Source organism: Natrix helvetica (assembly GCF_964273705.1).
Source record: "Natrix helvetica genome assembly, chromosome: W".
Classification (NCBI taxonomy): domain Eukaryota; kingdom Metazoa; phylum Chordata; class Lepidosauria; order Squamata; family Natricidae; genus Natrix; species Natrix helvetica.
Window position 1 is genome coordinate 63,684,732 of NC_138555.1, and position 22,482 is coordinate 63,707,213.

Here is a 22,482-nt window from a genome sequence, read left to right on the forward strand (position 1 = left end):
AAGATCACGTGAAGTGTTAATACTACTTTATAATGCCTTGGTAAGGCCACACTTGGAATACTGCATTCAGTTTTGGTTGCCGTGATGTAAAAAAGATGTTGAGACTCTAGAAAGAGTGCAGAGAAGAGCAACAAAGATGATTGGGGGACTAGAGGATAAAACCTAAAGAACGGTTGCTGGAAGTGGATATGTCTAGTCTTATGAAAAGAATGGCTAGGGGTGACATGATAGCAGTGTTCCGATATCTCAGGGGCTGCGGGCTGCCACAAAGAAGAGGGAGTCAAACTATTCTCCAAAGCACCTGAGGGTAGGAGAAGAAGCAATGGGTGGAAATTAATCAAAGAGAGAAGCAACTTAGAACTAAGGATAAATTTCCTGACAGTTAGAACAATTAATCAGTGGAACAGCTTGCCTCCAGAAGTGGTGAATGCACCAACACTGGACGTTTTTAAGATGATGTTGGTTATTCATTTCTCTGAAGTGGTGTAGGGTTTACTGCCTAAGCAGGGGGTTGGACTAGAAGACCTTCAAGGTCCCTTCCAGCTCTGTTATTCTAAAGTTATACATTTTCTTTATCAATTCTTCATCCGTCCCCATCACAATCTTGTGAAGTGCTATTGGTTCTTTGTTTATGCCGCATGTTTTAACGTCTTTCTCATATCTTGATCGTATCTGGAGTTATGGCCACTAATCTAACTTCACCCCTTGATTCTGTCATTGTTGTCTAGTTTCAATTCGCCATTTTCATTCAAAATATTTTTGTAGAATACAATGTTTTCAAAATTAATGAGGTTTGGGTATATTAATGCTTCCATTGTGGAAAGCCAGACTGGTGTTGTCATGTAGTGTTGTGTTTTAGTTTTTTCCCAAATATAGAGCAGTGCATTCCTCACATGGTGCCTTTGGAAGTATCCATGCATCGTGCTCCTGTCATACCATAAGGCGGCATGCCATCTAATTGAAGATCATGTCCTTCTAATAGTAATAACCTTCTGTTTGTCAAATTTATCCAATCTTTTATCCATGTAATAGCTGATGCCTGATAATATAATTCCAAGCCTGGGAATCCAACACCCCCATTAATTTTGGATTCCTGCAACATTTTTAGCTTTATCCTCACTTTTTTACCTTGCCATATATATTTCAAAATTGTTCTGTTTAATTCATCAAAAAAAGTCTTCTCTAATTTTATCAGTATTGTCTGGAATAAGAAGAGTACTTTTGGTAGTATGTTCATTTTCACAGAAGCTATTCTCCCTATCATAGCTAATTGTAAATTCTTCCACCTTTCCAAATCCAACTTGATTTGCTACATCAGTTTCATATAGTTATCATCTATAATTTTGACACACCTTGCTGTTAGGTGTATGCCTAGATATTTAACCTTCTTCACTATCTGCAAACCCATTTTTCCGTTAGTTCCTTTTTTTGTTTATCATTGAAGCACCCAAATTTTGATCACATGACCATGGGGATGCTGCAGTATAGGTTGTCCTCAACTTATGACCACAATTGAGCCCAAAATTTATGTTGCTAAGTGAGAAATTTGTTAATCGGGTTTTGCCCCATTTTATGACTTTTCTCGCCACATTTGTTAAGTGAATCACTGCCATTGTTAAATGAGTAACATGGTTGTTAATTGAATCCAGTTTCCTCATTGACTTTGCTTGTCAGAAGGTGGCAAAAAGGGGATCACATGAACCCGGGACACTACAACAGTCATAAATGTGAGTCAGTTGTCAAACATCCAAACGTAGATCACATGACGTACTGTGACGGATGCTGCAACGGTCATAATTGTGAAAAATGGTCATAAGCAGTGGTGGGATTCAGCCGGTTCGCATTGGTTCAGCCAAACTGGTGGCTAACTTGTGCAGTTCGGCAAAGGGGCTGAATAGCGTGCCTTGCCACGCCCGGCCCCTTGCCCCTCCCCTCCCAGCCACTTCTCGCCTGGCCTGAGAACGTAAGGCTGATGGCAGTGGAGGGAGATCTGCTCTGGGCCTGCCACTCTCTGCCAAGGGGCTGCTTCGTGGGGAACACATCGAGGCTCAGCCGCCTTTCCGGCCCAGCTCTCGGCTTCCAGGGGGCCTTTGGGCAGGAGGCCCGAGAGAAAGCACCTGGTCCAGACACACAGCCCACCACGATGGAGCCCTTCCCAGGGAGCAGAGCCTTGGATGACCTGATCCAGCCCCAGCGCTCTGCCCTTCAGATTCCAACGGGGTCAGCACCCAGTGGCAGTGCTGCTGGCTGGTGGGTGGATGTCCTGGGTGTCAGGGTTCCAAGTAACACCTAACAAAAGAAGATGCCGAGGCTTGAGGTTCCTCAAAGTTCCATTTTATTAGAGATGACATATTGGCACATCTGGGAAAACCCAAATCTGAAGGCTTCCAGGTTTTCCCCACCCAAACTAAAGTTCAACTCCCTGCCCAGCACCCACATGTCCACCACATAGTCCAATCAGGCACCATCCCAACTGGAGATGCCTCCCAGTCACACCACTCCAGGTGCAGGGCAAAACGTCCTTGACTCTCTGAGAAAGGAATGTTATTTTGACTATATCTATCCCACTCCATACAATCCCCCCTCCCAATTTCCCACAGCATTAAATGTGGCAGGTCTGATGGCCCAATGCAAAAGATGGCTTCCAGGTCTGACACCAGGGCTGCACACGCACACCTCACCCTAGTGGAGCAGAGGCCTCCACCCCAGCGCAGCCCTCTCCCCCAAGGGTTGCTCACCCACCCGCCAGGCGGGCTGCCCCGGAAGCGGCACATCTCCCCCCCCATCATGGGCTGGATGCGGGACCCAAGGCAGAGGGGAGGGCAAGCGGGCAGCAGTCACCCGGAGGCCCGCAGATGCCAAGAGCCAGGCCCGAAAGGCAGCAGAGCCTTGCTGTTTTCCCCCTTGATGCGGCCACCCCTGTTGTCAGCCTTACCTTTGCGGGCAGCCGTGGTGAGCAGGGCAGTGGAAGCCCCACAGGCTGGACGACTACGGGGGAGGGAGACTCGCTAGGAGCACCACTGCCAGGTGCTGGCCCCGTTGGGATCTGAAAGGCAAGGCACTTGGGCCGTTGGAGGTGCGTGGAAACTCTGGAGCCCCTCAAGGCCTTTGGGATGAGGTCGTCCAAGGCTTTGCTCTCCGGGAAGGGTTCCATCATGGAGGTGTGACGGATTTGAGGTATGGCTGGCAAAAAGACACAGAGGACTAGAGATTGCCTTTTTGATTATGCTGTCAGCGTTCCAAATATCATCCAAAATTAAATCAGAGTTCAAGGCAGATCTTTCCTCAAAGTTTCAATTTATTAAGAGAGACATGTTGGTACATCTGTGGAAAACCCGAATCTGAAAGCTTCCTGGGTTTTCCACCCAGTTGAAAGTTCATGATCTTGCCCCCCACACCCCCGAGTCCATCACATGATCCAAACTTCCACTGACACGCTGGCAGTTCCACCCATCCACTTCCAGTCAGGTGCAGAGGTGCAGAGACAAAGAATGACCTTGGGCTTCTAGAAAGGAATGTTTTATTTTGACAACAACACATTCTACTCGTTACTATTCCCTCTCCCAATTACCCCACTAATGAAACAGCATAGTAAATAATAGAGTGTGTGGCAGGCCAAAATCCTAAAAGGAATATGACTGCAGTCCTGACAGGCAGCCTCTCCTCAGAAGAAAAATGTTTCCTGAAAAGAGAATAACATAAAAGTTAACAAAATTAACCACCTCCCCCCCCCCCCCCCGGGGACCCTTTGGCTTATCGGAAAACTTATCATGGAATTGTTTTACTAACTTATCCGCTTTTGGGTCCCAGCTTTTCACCCAACTAGCTTCAGATAAAGGGTACACCTCCCAATGCACTATATTGTCAGCGTTCCAAATATCATGCAGAATTAAATCATTGTCCAAGGCAAAGTAGTCCTTAAAACTCCAATTTAATAAGACAGGCATGTTGGCATTAAGCTGGTGAAATTTCAACTCTAAGGTACATCCGGTGAATTCCCCAAGTTAAAAGTTCATCATCTATCCCCACACCCCATAATTCATCACATGGTCCAATCTTCATCTTCCACTCTGGCATGTACACCCCTCTTCTTCCGGCCAGGTGTCGAGGTGCGGAGACAAAAGACGACCTTGAGCTTCTAAGAAATCCATAACAATACATTCCACAATCCTACTCCTTTCTATTCCCCCCTCCCAACTACTATACCAATGAAACAGCATAATATGTATGTTTTAATTATGTGGCAGGCCAAAGATCCTAAAAGGAACAGAATTACAGGCCTGACATATATACTGTAAGCAACCCCTATACAGCCTGGAGTCTAAGATTTTTTTCACCTCTACCACTACAGGAGGAGGGGGAGCTTGGGTGGACGGTCTTATGCTGGACCCAATTACTGGTTTCAACAAGCTACAATGAAATACTGGGTAAATCTTCCCTAGAATTCTGGGTAGACTGAGTTGAACTGTAACTGGGTTAATTATCTTCACTATTGGGAATGGACCTAGAAATTTTGGGCCCAATTTCTTACTAGGCATTCTTAAACTCATGTATTTGGTAGATACAAAAACTTTGTCCCCCACACAAAAGGGGGGTTGGAGCGATCGGTATTTATCAGCTTGCTTCTTGTAGGCTTCTGCCGCATCTGCTAGAGCCTTCTTCGTATTTTCCCATCCTTTCTTTAGTGTGTCCATCCATTCATTCAGAGACATGGAGGAGGGAGGTTCTCTAGGCAGCTCAGGCATAGGAACAAATTCCATGCCACTGGTAATCTGGAAAGGAGTTAGTCCAGTGCTGCTGTGGATTGCATTGTTGTACGCCACTTCGGCGAAGGGTGGCAAGTCTGACCAGTTGTCTTGCTGATAGTCCACGTAACACCGGATGTATTGTTCCACCATCGCATTGGCTCTCTCCGCTACGCCCTTCGTGCTGGGATGAAACGCTGAGCTGAGTCCTTGTGTGGACCCAATGGATCTCAGGACCTCTCTCTAGAACGTGGCGGTGAATTAAACTCCGCGGTCTGAAATGATCCTTTTGGGCACCCCGTGCAGGCGATAAATGTGTTTCACAAACATTTGCGCTAATTTCTTTGCGGACGGCAACCCTGAGCAAGCGATGAAATGCGCCTGCTTGGAAAACAAATCAATAACTGTCCAGATTACTCTATTCCCGCTGCTTTCTGGGAGCTCGACAATGAAGTCCATTGCGATCTCTTCCCATGGTCGGCTAGGGCTGGCCACTCGTAGTAGTCCAGGGGGCTTCCCTGGCCGTGTTTTCATCGTTGCGCAAGTAGCACAGCTTTTTACATAATCTTCCACCTCCGATTTCATATATGGCCGCCAAAATTGACACCTGGCGAGGTGGAGCATTTTTAGGAATCCAAAGTGGCCTCCTAGCATCATGGCTTCGCTGTAGGACTTCCAGCCTCAACCCCGCAGGGACGTACAGTTTGGACCCCTTCCAGGCTAAGCCACCGCTCATCGTTAGGATGTCCTTGTTATTGTTGAACCACGGGTGTGCCAGGAGTGCTGCTTTGAGTTCTGTCGTCAGCTTATCCTGGCTTCGGGTGGTGACCTTAGCCATCTTTTGGTGGGAGGAAGAAATGATGGGGTGAGCAACTTCCTTCTTACTGTCGTACTGCGGTTTTCTCGACAAAGCATCCGCAAACAAGTTCTTCCCTGCAGGGATGTGTTTAATTTCGAATTTGAACCTTTGGAAGTATTGTGCCCAGCGAACTTGTTTGGGGGATAACCTTTGATGGGCCTGGAGAGCTTCGAGGTTTTTATGATCAGTCCAGACCTCGAATGGCACATCCCCGTCTTCCAGTAGATTTCTCCACATGAGCATGCTCCACCTGATCGCAAACGCTTCTTTCTCCCAAATGGCCTACCTCCTTTCAGTTGTGGTGAGTTTCTTGGAGATGTAAGCACACGGCAAGAGGGGCCCTCTGTATTCTTTTGCAGTAGCACTGCAGCTATTGCTACATCACTGGCATCCGTCTGGATTATAAATGGTCATGCTGGGTCAGGGTGTTGCACTACGGGCTGCAAAGAGCCGTTTTAATTTCTCAAAGACTTTTGACAGTCCATTTCCACTTCAGGGGTTGGTTTGCTTTTGGCTTCGTTGGGGAAGGCCCCGTTTTTAATAGCTCAGTCAATGGGAGGGCAATTTCCGCAAAAGTCGAAATGAACTGCCTGAAGAAATTGGCAAATCCAAGGAAGCTTTGTAGTTGTCTGCAAGTGCTTGGAGGTTTCCAGTCTAACACAGCTTTTATTTTTCCTGGATCCATTTCTATCCCCTTGTTGGAGATGTGATAACCCAGGTAATCTAGTGAGGTCTTGTGGAATTCACACTTCGACAACTTTGCGTATAGCTTGGCAGCCAGAAGTTTTTTCAGGACTTGCCGTACCAGCTTTACGTGGTGTTCTAGGGTTTCAGAGAAGATCAAGATGTCATCTAGATAAACGAGCACTCCACGGTACAGGTGCTCATGTAGCACCTCATTTATGTACTGCATGAAGACTACGTGTGCTCCTTGTAGCCCAAATGGCATGACTTTGTATTGAAAACTGCCAAGTGGAGTGTTGAAAGCGGTCTTCCACTCAGTTCCCTCTCTGATCCGTATGCGGTAATACGCCTCTCTCAAATCCATCTTGGTGAAGATTTTTCCTTTAGCCAAGTGGTTCCAACATATCTTTCATGAGAGGAAGGGGATAGGTGTTTTCGCATACCGCATTCTAGGCTCGCAGATCAACACAGAGACGAACCCCGCCATCTTTCTTTTCTCTGAAGAGCACTGGGGCCGCTACTTTCGGCTTCGCTGGTTCAATAAAGCCCCGTTTCAAATTGATGTTGATGTAGTTCCTAAATTCAACCATCTCTTTGGGAGTCATGGAGTACATTTTTGGTTTTGGTAATGTAGCCCCAGGTTTGAAGTTTATTGCGCAATCTGTGGGCTGGTGAGGGGGAAGATAGTTGCAATCTTCCTCACTGAACACCCCCGCCAAGTCCTAGTAGTCTTTTGGTACTTGTTGGATCCCTGGGGGTTTGGTGTCTGCTGCAGGTTCCGGATGGTCTGGGCTGTTGGGTTGAATCGTTCCTGGGTGGCCTTTTGGCTCCACCGGTGGTAACAGCCCAAAGCCGATAATAAATTTCCTAATGCCATCCTCCCGCTTATTGTAGGTGCCCACTTGTCCAGCCATGCAAGCCCCAAGATAATTGAATCCTGCATTCTTGGAGCTACAATGAATCTGAGGAATTCATAGTGGTGGCCTATCATCAACTTTACCAACTCGGTAATTTTTGTGGCTGGGGCCCCTCCAATTAGTGTTCCATCCACTTGGTCAAACTGAATAGGATGGCTTAGAGGTCTTGTGCGTATGCCTAGCTGCTCCACAATCGACATGCTGATTAAGCATTGGGTGCAGCCGGTGTCCACAATTGCCCGAACTTCTCCCTCCACTCCTGTTTCTGGCACTTGGACGTTGCATTTTATAGTAAAAGGGCGGATGGGTGCACTCACCATTGGGTCGTCTTCGGCATTACCCTCCTCCGATGTCTCCCCAATGGTTGGACTTTTCGTCACCTTAGGTTGGGAATCCACCTCCTCAGGTTGTTGGCCCAGATGACTCTTGTGGTGGCTTCTGGGGCCTTCTCTTTACCGCGCTGATGGTTGGTGCGCACATTTGTGATATTGGGGCTGGAGCCAAGCACTCTGATGCTCTGTGGCCAAATTGACAGCAACAGCGGCATTCTGTTGCCCCCCCCCCAAGGGACGAGAGGGGGGTGGAGGCTTCTCAGCTCACTGCATCTGCGTTGGGCAGGCCAAGGGGTTCCTAGTAGGGGTTCCGGCAGCAGGCTTCCGATGAGGGTTAACTTCGTGATCTAGTATGATTGCAGTGGTGTACCAATCTTGGATACATTCTGGGACCCCCCTTATGCTGCAAGCTTCTCTCAGTTTGGGATCTAAGGTGTTTTTGAACGTGTAGACTAATAGTCTTTCTGGCCAGTATCATAGTCTTCCAGCTATCCTCCGGAACTCCCAAACTAACTCCTTCACTGGATGACCAGACTGTTGCAATCCCTAGATCTGCTCTTCTGCTTCCACATTTTGAGCCACATCGCTAAATTGGGCGCGCATCAGTTGGATGAACCCAGCTGCATCTTCTAGCTCAGGAGCCTCCTCCTCATGGAGCTCCACTATCCAATGTGCAGCCTCTCCTTTGTTCATCCCCTCGGCTATTTCTTGAATCAACTCTCTATCAGAAGGGTATTATGCCCCAACTTGATCAATGTACGCCCAGACTCGATTCAGGAAGTAAGTCAGCTTCTCTGGGGTCCCATCAAATGTTGCCCGGAACCGTGGGGGCGTGGCAGCCGGCGGAGGTTGGGCAAAAGCCTGTTGAGCCTGGGGGGCTGGACCCGGTGGCACCCCCAGTCCCTGGCTCTGGCCAGGGGCAGTTATCTGAAATGGCATCATCTGCTGAGGCGGGGCAGGAGTCCACTGGCATCTCTCCCATCCATGACCTGGGAAGAAAGCCCAATTTGGTGGTGCTTGATTCACAGGCTGCAGCCCAATTATCAGTGGCTGACTAGTGAGAGATGCTGGCGAAATCCCTTCCTGCTGGCTCAGCTCAGCTCATTTATCGCTGTATGGAAGGAGTAATTATCTCCACTACAGTATATTGCTGTGTTTTTGTTGGGGAAGGAGGGGGAACTTTCACTCACATTTGGCTGCACAAGTTGGTCTGGGAGGCTCCAATCATCTTGTCCCCTCCAGCCGTGTGTAGAATTAGCCTTTCCAGTCCCCTCCGTTCCAATCCCCTCCGGCTGTGCCTGCATCTTTCCAGATGCTATAAATTTTGAAAATTCCTCCTCCACAAATTCCTTTGTACTTTGGAAGATTTTCAGAGAAGCAACTCATCATTAGCTTCTTTTCTCAAAAGGCTCTATCTTAATTCTTTGCTGATATTTTACGCTGACCGGGTCAGTTGAAAGTTCATGATCTTGTCCCCCACACCCCCAAGTCCATCACATGGTCCAAACCTCCACTGCCACGCTTGCAATTCCACCCATCCACTTCCGGTCAGGTGCAGAAACAAAGAATGACCTTGGGCTTCTAGAAAGGAATGTTTTATTTTGACAACAACACATTCTACTCCTTACTATTCCCCCTCCCAACTACCCCACTAATGAAACAGCATAGTAAAATAATAGTGTGGCAGGCCAAAAATCCTAAAAGGAATATGACTGCAGGCCTGACATAGGCATTTATTCAGCTGAACAAAGACGGGTCCCTATAAAAGAGTGGAAGAGGGGTCGTGCATGCATGCGTGGGGGGCAGGGCGCACATCGGGGGGTTGTGTGTACGGGGGTGGGGCATGCGGGTGGTCATGTGGGCGGGGAGGTGGTCGCGCGGACATCCCACATGGTGGTGCGGTTAACTTTCCATGTCACTGTGCAAGGCGTATAGATCCCTAGCTTATACCTGGAGGAATAATTAAAATGGTTGAGATAGCCTACGGCAGGGTGTTGAATATGTGCTTCCAGTTTAGCTATTCGTAATTTCCCTGCCCCAAAGACAGGAGTCATCCATCCCCTTGTAGCATTTATTATTCAGAACATAGAGGCTCCTAAAGGTGTGGCTTCCATTACCAACCCATGGGTACCGGTTGATGAAATATGGGTACAAATCCAACAAACTGTAACATTTAACAGTTTAACGCAGGCCTGTACAATTTTTATGTTCGTGTTTGTACCACATGCCCCCAGTGATGGGCTAGGGAATTGGGGACTTCCTTGCTCCTCAAGCTCTGTCATACTGGAAATAGTGGGGACAGGCACCTGTTCCAGTACTGCCTCTTCAGGTTTAAACTTAAGCACCTCAGATTGCGAGGGATCCAGTTGCCTCCCCACTTGTGATTTGTCAAATGAGAATGTAATCATCCCCTTTTGTTTACCTTCATCTGGTGTCAACACATCAGATACCTTTTTGCCAGAGATGCCCATCTCATTGATCTTTTCATTGGTTTTCATAATTGTTCCAGCTTGACTGGGCACCCCTAATCCTATAAGTATCTGTCCTATTGGTTTGGGGGCAGAATTTGGTATTTCAGGGCTCCCAGATTGCCTTGGTACCCTTAGAGAAGTCTGCGGGCTATTTATGAGAGGTTTTGGTAAGGGAGGCACCATGGAGGGGTCTGGTGGATAGTTAACAGTGGACCTCACATGGGGTGAAACAAAGGGTTGTTCCCCTGCAACAGGCTCCATCTTTTGTAGTATGGTCACTGAGGAAATAGCCACCCAGCCAGAAGCACGATGACCACAGGTGTGATGTGTAAAGCGGAGTGGCATACTGTTCAATGGAGTCTCCTGAACAAGAGCTTCAGCCCAAGGTCATCCTCAGCACCAGGGGCCACTGTCCAAGAGTCCTCGGGGTCTTTTGCATCTGGCGGCGGGGAGGATGACCGCAGGCAGGTGTGATGGATACCCTCAACCTTGACAGCAGTATGGGTTGTAAGCAGGACAACAAAAGGGCCTTTCCACCATTCAGCCAAGGGTCCAGAATCCGTCCAGGGTTTGACAAGCACCCGGTCACCAGGAAGGAAGGAATGCAGTGGATGGTCCAATCCTGGGTGGGAGCCCTCAGGAGTATACAACAACTAAGCAAAGGCAACAAAAGAAAAATACCTGGTCATTAAAATTTTATAACTGTGAAGGGTCAAGTAGGGGGGGGGCACCTCTAGGAAATCCCAGAGTGCGCCTGTTGCGTCCCCCTTCCTGAGCCTTCCCAGAGCCTAGCATCTCATCCCGACGGAGTCACCAAAAATGTTTTGCCGGATTTGAGGTATGCCTGGCAAAAAGACATGGAGGACCAGAGATTGCCTTTTAGATTATGTGTTTATTCAGCTGAACAAAGACGGGCCCCTCTAAAAGAGAAGAAGCCCCGAACACACAAAGATTCTCATATTTATACTTTTCTTACACTCCACCCAGCTGAGCTGGCATACAAGAGATACAGGAATCACCCAGAAAGGCTCGCAAACCATTAGATAAGGTATCAAGAGGTTATTTAGAGACATTGGGTGGTCCTTGGTGGGTCAGGACATTGGGTGTTTCCCTGGGGACTTTCCAGAGCCTTGCAGGTACCTAGAGATAAGGGTACCATCTGTACATACCCACCCTCCAGGTCTTCCCCAGAATCAGGGTCAACAGAGGGCTGTGTGCCCAGACCAGGCACTTTCTCCAGAGCCTCCCGCCTCACAGGATGGCAGGAGGAGGAGGTATGTGGCGGGGAAGGCTGCCTGCAGTTCTTGCAGCCAGAGCCGGGATGTCTACAAACCTGCAAGTATGTATGATGTTTTCAGCCTTGAGTAGAAGGTTGAACTAGAAGACCTCCAAGGTACCTTCTAGCCTTGCTCCAAGACAAGTGAATTTGCTGAGAGAGAGAGAGAGATGTGACTTCTTGGGGGTGCATTTTGGAGAAGTGTCAAGAGAAATGCTAAAAGGGCAATCAGTTTGGGACTAAATTCCAAATGAAATTGGGTCTTCAGGGTAAGGAGACATGAAGAACTTTCAACTGCAGGTTTCTAAAAATATATTAAAATGAATGTCTAGAGGCAGCTCAACTCATTAGTCCAGAGGGAGCAAAAGAGATAGGGTCCCAATGAGAGTCTTAGCATATTTAGCTCAGGAATAACAGAATAACAGAGTTGAAAGGGACTTTGGAGGTCTTCTAGTCCAACCCCCTGCGCAGGCAGGAAAACTGAGAATGCCAAAATCTGAGTGGAGGGTCTGGGAAAGATGTCAGAATAACAGAATAACACTTAGAAGGGACCGGGGGGGGGGGGGGGGAACTATACCATTTCAGAGAATGGCTGTCCAGGTTGCTTCTCCCTCTGTTCAGTTTCCATCCATTGCTTCTTGTTTTGCCTTCTGCTGCTTTGGAAAATATATTTCCCCCACTTCTTTGTGGCAGCCCCTCAAAAGCTTGTTTTGTGACCTGCCTATTACATTCTTGGGCAAAGCATGTGAGCCATTTCCTCCTTTCAGTGGTCCATGAAAATATGTGTATAGCAGTGGTGGGTTGCAGGCGGTACGCCCCGGTACAGGCGTACTGGTGCCTGCCGGGAGCCCCGGGTACCTTTCCGGTACGGTGTTCCGGAGGGCACATCTGCCCACCCGCCCTCCTTACCTGTATTTGACCTCTTCGGTGCTTCCATGCATGCGCACGGAGTGTACAGTGCCTGCGCAACACTCCACCGAGCAGCTGGAGCATCGCGGAGAATCGCAGGAGGTAAGGATGCATGCGTGCGTGTGCTGTGTGCGTTCATGTGGTGGACACCAGGCCCCGTTGCACCATACCGGTTGCACCGGGATCCGGAACCCACCACTGATGTATAGTATGTAGATGCTGATAATAAAGTCAAAAAAAGTTGAACAACATTTTTACAGAACTATAGATAAGTTGAGGCCTTTGAGGTGAGCAGCTGGGAGGCAAGGTCAGGCATGAGGAGTGGCTGGGAGGGGAGGGGAGAGGCGGGGCCGGGCAGAATGAGAAGAGGCGCCCTTCGACATGAGTGACATCAAGTTGGTCACACCCACCCAGTCACATCACCGCGCAGCCATTCCTACCCAGCTGGTCATTAGGATAGAGAACCAGTTGTTCAATTATTTGAATCCCACCACTGGTCATAAGTCACTTTTTAGTGCCATTGTAACTTTGAACGGTCACTAAATGAACTGTTGTAACTTGAGGGCTACCTGTAGTTGTGTGCAAGGACTGGTCAGAAGTGACTTTTTTCAATACCATGTAACTTCCAAATTGTGAGAAAAATATCCCAGATATAATTTCTTCATACCAAAAAATGGTCAAGGAGGCTATGGTCAACAGAAAGCAGCTATTTAATTACACCTGCTCAGGTGGATTCCCAAGCAAATGATAATCCCTACAAGGTGCATAGGTGCACCTTAAATACAGAAAATGATGTATCATATGCATCATAACTTGGATACACAAAAATACAATTGCGTGCAAAAAATACAAGTGCAAAGTACATGGAAATTCCCCAAATGGTCCGAAAGCCTATGTGTTCAGAAGCCCCAAAGGACCTTGCTTTCCCAGAACTAAATAAGATCAATACCGGCTTCCTGCAAAACATGTCCTGTTACAAAGGGAGGGATCAGGCTATTTTTGATCAGATCACTATAACTTTCTGTTTATGCTCCAACCTGTGATTTTCCAGAAAAGCTTACTTGCTGGTCAGATATTCAAGATGGAGTCTATCAGGTTCCTCAAATAACCTCATCTAATTTACCCAAATAATTCAGGGTCCTAGCCTTATTCTCTCAATTCACCCTCTCCAATAAGGACAGTTATTTGGGTAACTTCCGGTGAATTAATTCTCAATCTCTTGCATCATAATTCTGGCCTCCCTTCTACTTAATTCCTTCTTCTTTGAGCACTTAGATCCTCTGAAGCAAATCAAGCAGCACTGGCTACATTTGATACACTTTAAGCATAAAGGAAAACATCTTATGCAGACACAAGTAACTAGGCATAACACAATGATTACTATGATTCCCACAAATGCTTCCTTCAGCCAAGAGAAGTCTGGCAACCAGGAAGTCAAACGATTCCAAACACTCCTAAAAGCAGAGCTTTCAGTGACATGTGTTTAATGTGTAGTTATATTGTGCAAAGCATCCGGCTTAGCTGAATTTAGCTGTTTCAAGGAATTGAAACAACCTCCAACTTTTACACATCAAAGTCCTAATCAATTGTCACTCCTGTCTGGTCACACACCCATCTCATCAGCTAAAGCAGCTATTGCTGATGAAGGTTCATTGGTGCACTCTCATCCAAGGCACAAGCGTGATGGACAAGCATAAGCATGCATCTCTTCCCCCTTCCACACTTTTGGTAATATTCACTGGTGTTATAGACTATCTTACAGGATGTGCACCTGGCTTTATAACAACATGTGGCTCTTGCCCCCTTACAGGTGGTTCCACACGTACATGTTCCCTTCCACCATTATGTGCATGAACTAGATGTGTAGGTGGAGGCATTACCTTCTTAGGTGATTCTCTATTCTTATGATAAAGACTTTGATTCATCTTCTCATAATATAAAAGAGTTTATCATTGCAACGAGTTACTACCATATGAGTAGTCAAGCGTCCAATAGTGTATGAACCTCCTATGGCATGGGAAGATAAGCATGCATAAGCATGCAAGCCACAGAATAAAAAGCATCCCTAGGTAGCTATAACCCTGGCCCTGCAGCCTCTAGTCCTTCCTCTTCATTGCAAGCAAAAACATGTACAGTGGGCACTTGCATATAGATGATTTTTCCCGCCTTTCTTTCAGGAGGCATGTAATGTACACAATCATAAGCAGGCAATACTGTTTTTAGCTCTATCACCAGTTTTTTCTGATGAGTCCACTTATTGGGCTTGTGTGGACTCCCAAAAATAGTGATTAAGTGAGAGAGAATAATTAGGTTCTATGATGATTTCTAGGCACTGGTACTTCCACAAAACATGTTGTCATTCTATCAGAGACTGTAGTCTCTCCTTTTTACACAAAAAGATGAGCTATTCAAAGTTCTTTGCATTAAATCCAAAAAGACATTTCCCTCTCTTGTTCGGTTCAAGCACTATTGGTGTAAGACATCCAGTCTTTAGAGTTCCAGCCACATTTCTCTTTTGCCTCATTTGTAGCAGTCTTCATATGGGGAGGAATTTTAACATATCCAATTGCACATCTCCCCTTCCACACATAAGGCAAACCTGTTAGGCCTAGACCTCCACACAGAAACATAAGCTTCAAGGGAGCTATGATTTAATCATAAGGGAAAAATAAGGCTTCCTTAATGATTCTAACTTTTCTATATGAAAGGGTATAATTTCCATACCGCTCCATGCACTGCTCATATATGGGTTCCATCTTATAGTATAGCTCAGCATGTCTTGTAACAATGTCATAGGTTTGGTTGCACCTTGGCACACCTTCCTCAAAGGTCAATCTGATGCAAATGGCATCATCAGTGGTTTCAATGGGTGATAACTGTGTCTGCACTTGTGAACCTACATTATCAGGCTCAGAATGGAAGCATACTGCAGCCATGTCATAATACTCATACAGGCTCCATCCCTACCGGATAAAACATCCAACAAGGCAATCACTGAATTTCATTGTCCTAATGAACTAGGCCTCTCCCTTGTTTAAGGTATATATGTGTAAAACAAAAAGGCTTACCCTTAAACTTCCAGGGTCTGTACTGGCTGTACATTCAATGGACACAACATAGATATCAACCACTCTGCCAATTCTTTTCTGAGAAAAAGCACGATAAAGAAATTTATTACCCCCAGCCAATAAGCAATTCCCACACCCAACGTTCCATAAGCTAAGCTAACGCTGGTCTTCGAAAAGCTTGCTTCAACAGTTCAGATGCATTTGGTGACACAGTCCATCTACAGTGGGGCAAAAAAGTATTTAGTCAGCCACCAATTGTGCAAGTTCTCCCACTTAAAAAGATGAGAGAGGCCTGTAATTGGCATTATAGGTAGACCTCAACTATGAGAGACAAAATGTAAAAAAAAACAAAAAACCAAACAATCACATTGGCTGATTTGGAAAGAATTTATTTGCAAATTATGGTGGAAAATAAGTATTTGGTCAATATCAAAAGTTCAACTCAATACTTTGTTATATATCCTTTGTTGGCAATGACAGAGGTCAAACATTTCCTGTAAGTCTTCACAAGGTTGGCACACACTGTTGCTGGTATGTTGGCCCATTCCTCCATGCAGATCTCCTCTAGAGCAGTGATGTTTTGGGGCTGTCGCTGGGCAACACGGACTTTCAACTCCCTCCAAAGGTTTTCTATGGGGTTGAGATCTGGAGACTGGCTAGGCCACTCCAGGACCTTGAAATGCTTCTTACGAAGCCACTCCTTCATTGCCCGGGCGGTATGTTTGGGATCGTTGTCATGTTGAAGGACCCAGTCACGTTTCATCTTCAATGCCCTTGCTGATGGAAGGAGGTTTGCACTCAAAATCTCACGATACATAGCCCCATTCATTCTGTCCTGTACACGGATCAGTCGTCCTGGTCCCTTTGCAGAGAAACATCCCCAAAGCATGATGTTGCCACCCCCATGCTTCACAGTAGGTATGGTGTTGTTTGGATGCAACTCAGCATTCTCTCTCCTCCAAACACGACGAGTTGTGTTTCTACCAAACAGTTCTATTTTGGTTTCATCTAACCATATGACATTCTCCCAATCCTCTTCTGGATCATCCAAATGCTCTCTAGCAAACTTCAGAAGGGCCCGGACATGTACTGGCTTAAGCAGGGGGACACGTCTGGCACTGCAGGATCTGAGTCCCTGGCGGCGTAGTGTGTTACTGATGGTAGCCTTTGTTACGTTGGTCCCAGCTCTCTGCAGGTCATTCACTAGGTCCCCCCGTGTGGTCCTGGGATTTTTGCTCACTTTTCTTGTGATCATTTTGACCCCACGGGGTGAGATCTTGCGTGGAGCCCCAGATCGAGGGAGATTATCAGTGGTCTTGTATGTCTTCCATTTTCTAATTACTGCTCCCACAGTTGATTTGTTCACACCAAGCTGCTTGCCTATTGCAGATTCAGTCTTCCCAGCCTGGTGCAGGTCTACAATTTTGTTTCTGGTGTCCTTCGACAGCTCTTTGGTCTTCACCATAGTGGAGTTTGGAGTGTGACTGTTTGAGGTTGTGGACAGGTGTCTTATACTGATAACAATTTCAAACAGTTGCCGTTGATACAGGTAATGAGTGCAGGACAGAGGAGCCTCTTAAAGAAGAAGGTACAGGTCTGTGAGAGCCAGAAATCTTGCTTGTTTGTAGGTGAGTAAATACTTATTTTCCACCATAATTTGCAAGTAAATTATTTCCAAATCAGCCAATGTGATTGTTTGGTGTGTTTTTTTACATTTTGTCTCTCATAGTTGAGGTCTACCTATGATGCCAATTACAGGCCTCTCTCATCTTTTTAAGTGGGAGAACTTGCACAATTGGTGGCTGACTAAATACTTTTTTGCCCCACTGGATAAGTATTCACAGGCCCCTTCACTCTGGAGTAATGGACCCTCTCGTTCATATGGCCGACTCAGTGGTCAACAGTACTTGAAACATGCCTTCCCACACTGGCTGCAACTTAATCTCCGCCAGAGATGTAATCAGAACCCAGTCACCACTTCCATAACTGCCACTGGGCTTTCATGAAGCCAGTATAATCTGAGGGTAGCAGAGATACTTGATCCTGAAGCGATGCCACATCAATGCTTCATATAGATATATGTGATGGGGGCAGAGGTTACTACCACATGCCCCCCTGTTGAGCAGAACTTCAAATTTCTGCTTTGTTGCAATCAAATAATTGAAGATGAGGAAAAGTTAACGTCTTGCTTCATCGTACATCTGGACAGTGAGCTGTTTGTCCCCACTGCTGTGTCAGAGGCCATCAAGATTTAGCAGGACCAGTCCCAAACCAGACTGCATTCTTCCTATACATTAGCTTGCACTCAGGATTCAATCACTAGATTCAGTTTGTAGACAGCAAATTCAAGAGGTAATCTCAAGAAACAGCAAACCTCCTCTCCTGAGATAGGATTTAAACATAGGACAACCAAGTGTACAGTTCTTTTACAAAAACATCTTATGTGCCACATATAGTCTCCCAGTGTTATAACCCAACCTCATCTTAAAATAAAACAATTTTATTTAAAAAGATGTAAAAGAGACAAAGGCAACGTGTTGTGGCCCAGCAGCGGCCGGCTGAGCTGTTGGTGGACTCTGACAGCTCAGACCATTATGGGGCTGCTCTGGAGGATGAGGAAGACTCTGGAGGGTGTTTGGAGTCAGAGCAGGAACTAGAGAAGCCTGTTGGCCACCAGGTGGCATCTGAGTCAGGGAGCAGTGAGGAGGAACAGAGGGAGGTTGTCCCTGATGTGCATATGCGTAGAATTGATAAGAGAAAGGAAAAGCTGTGGAGAAGACTTCATAGAAGGAAGTAAGGACAGCTGGTTAAGGGTGTGGCCCCTCCCAAAGAGTTTATAAGTGGAACGACGGGAGGGGAATCTTTGCAGGAAACAACAGTCCATTTTACTAGCCGTTGAGAAAGCATTCCGTAAGTTTAATCTTGGTTTCTTGAAGATAGCTTTCTAGACTCCTAGCCAAGGGGTGGCTTTATGTAATTAGTTGTTGCAGACAGCCAAGCCTGTGTCTGCATATTCATTGGAATCACGGGACAGAACACAACCTTTCAGCCATTCAAGGAAGTGACCCAAAGTTTTGATTCCACTGAACAAAACTTGTTTCTACTTGGTTTATTGCCAATCAATTCCCAATTGTTCCATTATCTGCCATAAAACATGTACCTTTATCACTATTAATGGCTTCAATCAACCTATATCGGGGTATTACCCACTCCAATATGATCTTAACAGTCATTTGAACATTCGCTCTTGCACATCAGCCAAACATTCAGTCAAATGACCCACTGAATAAATGACTCATTAAAAATATTTCAAACTTTCCTGCTGCTGGCAATTCAGTGTAATCCATTTGGATTCCACTTGGACAGGCCATACAGCCAAGTCCCATCCCAGCAACCTGCTATTTCACATTGCAATGTATTTCCATTTCACAAGGTCAACCAAAGCTTGCATTCCCCACTGATGTCCCTCGTGTATTTCCTCATGATTGGTTTGTTCACTATCCACAATCCATTCCTTATCATCCATCCCCATAAGCATATCTAAAATCTGTATAAATTAATTAATTCCTGCTTCATTATACAACAATATTAATGCTTGTATTAAAGAAACACTTCACACATTTGCATCAACCAACCCACTTCCAATTGGCTCACATCAACCTATTAGATCAACCAGCTTCCCAGCTTCTAAAACCTTCTCAAATGTGTCCCTATTAACTACCTCATATATCCATCCATTCCTTTGCCACCTTCAACTCAAGAAGATCTACCCATCCTGGTATCCTCCCAATATTCAGAGCTATCCTCAGGATACCAATCCACACAAAAGCCAAAGGCCAACCTTGCACTACCAGATCCATTTTGACAAAAAAAATGCCACAGGGTTCCTTTATCCTTTATTTAGCATGAGCTAAATACTCCTTCAACAATACAGTCTTCCACTGCTTCAAACTCGTGAAAGCTTTTCCTACATCAGGCAAGCTCAAAACAGGAGCTTGTATCATCACATCTCTATATCTCACTGATTCTCCACAATCTGCAATGACCAACTAAGCCCAACAGCTTTCTCACTCCCTTCTTATTCTTAAGCAAGCGTTGTGTGACTATTCCTTCTATCCCTTCTGGATTCATTCTCCTTGCACCCCGACTGATTAAGTGACCTAAATACTTAACCTCAGTCTAGCATCTCCCCCAAATACTCTCTGACCACCTAAAAAAAAGTTCAACAAATCATTTTGTACTTTCCTCAACCTCAGCTTTATTTTCTCCAGACAACAGCAAATCATCTACATATTGCAACAACTGCAACCCTCTGGACTGGGTAAACTTCTCCAACACCTGTTCCACATTCACAATCAGCAAATGCAGACTTCTTGAAAAGCCCTGTGGTTGAACCCACCACCTCTAAAGCTTTTTGTATTCAAATAAAACCACTCAAAAGTAAAAATGAAAAACAAACCCTTCAAACTTATCACACTAAAACCTTAGAATTCCCACCATGCCTCTGCTTGTTTACAAATCAGCATTCAGCATTGCATTCCACTTGAAAGTTTCAGCTTTCAAAAATGCTCAGCCATAAAAACATAAATGAGGGTGTTAAACAACCTGCCCCCAAAAGGGAACAAAAAAACCTTAAATGAGATATCTCGGGTCTCCACTCTGAAATTTATTTAGCTTTAACTTTAATGACAACTTCTCTGTGCTATAAGTGCATCTAAACACCTTAAAAAGTTCCAGCAATTATGAAATCAAGATCACAATTCAGAGTACTTCCTGCATAGCTGTCATTCTGCAGAAGCAAGCCACCCTTGGCCCCTCCTCTCTCAAACAAAGAGAGGAAAAAAATGTGTAAAAGGGAAATCAAGCTGCATTCTCCTCCCCCACTCCCCCTCAGTCACCCCCCTCCTCCTGCTGCAATGCATCAGAAGAAGAAAACAATAGAGGGAAGGGGGGGAAAATACTTTAACAAAGACATTTTCAAAAAACTTTTGAACTCACTGACATCTCCCACTGTCATGGGATCGTTCTCAGTTCCTTTGTCTTTCCAACACTAACTATTGTCGCTACAACAACAACCCTTCCAATCTACTATTGCCTAATATACATTAGTCATAAACAGACTAACCACAGACATTTACACGTCTCGAAATCACTTCACCTCACTTCTCTTATGTTTCCTGTAAACTAACAAACAAGCTACTCCAAATCAAGCCAGCGACACCGGCACCATCCTATGGCTTATTCTACAAACAATGGAAAACTTTCAGGCATGGTTTTCAATCAAAAATAATGATATTGTTTTCCCACAATTCCAAGCTTAAGCCAAGAAATGTACCTAGTCTGTCATCTGCCAGCAGATCACATATATCATAACTTCAAGCAAAACTATGTATCCTGAACACAATTAACAACAATCACATTTTTTTTCCTTTCCTTCTCCAGATCGAAGAGGAGATGTTGGCCTTGCAGAATGAACGCTCCGATCGCATCCGCAGCCTCTTAGAACGCCAGGCCCGGGAGATCGAAGCCTTCGACTCTGAAAGTATGCGTCTGGGATTCAGCAATATGGCGCTCACAGGCATTCCAGCTGAAGCCTTCAACCAAGGCTACACGGCCCCTCCTCAGCCCTGGCCCTCCCGCCCGGTTCCCCGCAGCGGCTCCCATTGGAGCCATGGGGTTCAGAATACAGCTGGTGCTCCGCATGCATGGAGGCAGCCACCCATGCTTGCCCCGCCCCCTTCAGCCTGGCTTCATCCCCCTTCCTCATCTCCTTCCTCCTCTTCCTCCTCCTCCTCGGCTCCTGGTAGCCGCTCCAATGTGATCATGCTGAGAAACAGCCCCCAACCACTGCGGCGCACAGCTTCTGGTGGCCAGTCGGACCAGGGCATCAGCCGTTCAGCCAGTGTCACTTCTCACATCCTCAACGGGTCACATTTTTCCTACTCATGAAGCGATTGGTAGAAAACAGGGAGACTTGGCTGGAGGCAAATGGGGGATTGGCTGGTGAAAAAGGGAGGGAGGCGGGGCATGTTGTCCGGGGGTCGATAAGTTAAACAAACAAAAATGGGAGAGACTGTGAAACTGGACCACAGTGGAAGGCTCTCTGTCATCATCAGTAGCCTTTGAGTTGTCAATCACCAGGAGAAGGTTGGACTGTGAGATGGAAGGTTGAATCCTCATCCTCTGGAGCATAGCTGGTGCCTCCTCAGATTGTGGTTTCCTATCCCCCGCCAAATGGATAGAGACATCGAAGCTGCAAACATGATGTTGGCAGTCTATTCTTGTGTCCCTGACGGCTGCTGGTTGCTCCCACAACGTCGCCACAATCTGTAGATGAAGACAGACCAAGAATAGTATCCCAGCAGTGTGATCTCTTCAGGGTGTGGCTGAATAATCTCTTCTCTTTAGAAAAGGGGGGGGAAAAGAGAAGAAAAACACACCCACAATACAACAAATCCAGAATTTTTAATTGTGCACTGTGGCTTGGTGGGTGTAATTGGAGCTGCTGCAGCCAGAAACCCTGCTTCTTCCTCTCCAAGGCCAGGGGTTCCTTGAAGTCAGCTTGGCTAGTGAGAGGAACGAACAGGCCTTTGAACTGGAGAGAATCCTGGATTTGCATTGATGGTGGGGATAATCTGCATGCTTAGAAATTTTCAGAGTTACAGTGAAGAACTTTGCATCCTGGGCGTAGACACTGCCTTTTGTTCCTGCCCAAATTCACAGACTGGAGGAGATGACAGAAGTTAATCTGCTTTCTGTGTACCTTCCTTAATTTACTCTAGGTCAAGGAAGGGAGAGGGAAATGTATAGGACAGGCTACACTGGGCTCTAAAATCTGCATTGTCTGCTCTTTCTCAATCAGGGGCCTACTCCAGCTCTAGAGACTGTCTTGGCATCATGCTGGTCCCACATGATGGGGAGAATAAATTAGTTTTCAACTCTTTTTATCCCGATCATGATCCGAATGTACTGTAGATATTAATCAGTGCCCTCCATCCACAACCCCAATGTCTGTTTTGAGATGTGGCCCTAAGCCCACCCTAGTCTGGGGATCATCTGTTAACGGTCATCCCTTAAGCTTATAAACTTTTTCTTTCTTCCCTCATTCTCCTCTCTCTTATGGAAGAAGCATCCAATGATTCTTGTAACAAGGGGCTTCGGGCTGGAGCTCTCCCCAAACACGCACATATAGCACATTTAGTTTCCTGATCACAATCTAGA

At 46.1% G+C, this 22,482-nt stretch overlaps 1 protein-coding gene across 1 annotated transcript in view; it reads left to right on the plus strand.

Annotated features, from left to right (window-relative positions):
* Positions 1-22,204, plus strand: part of LOC309400791 (serine/threonine-protein kinase TAO2-like) — a 140,753-nt gene extending 118,549 nt beyond the window's left edge. The window contains exon 20 of the mRNA XM_081969458.1: positions 20,704-22,204. Within this exon, the coding sequence (XP_081825584.1) occupies positions 20,704-21,210 (507 nt within the window). The 3' untranslated portion in view covers positions 21,211-22,204. The remainder of the gene's footprint in view (positions 1-20,703) is intronic.
* The last annotated feature ends 278 nt before the right edge of the window (positions 22,205-22,482 follow it).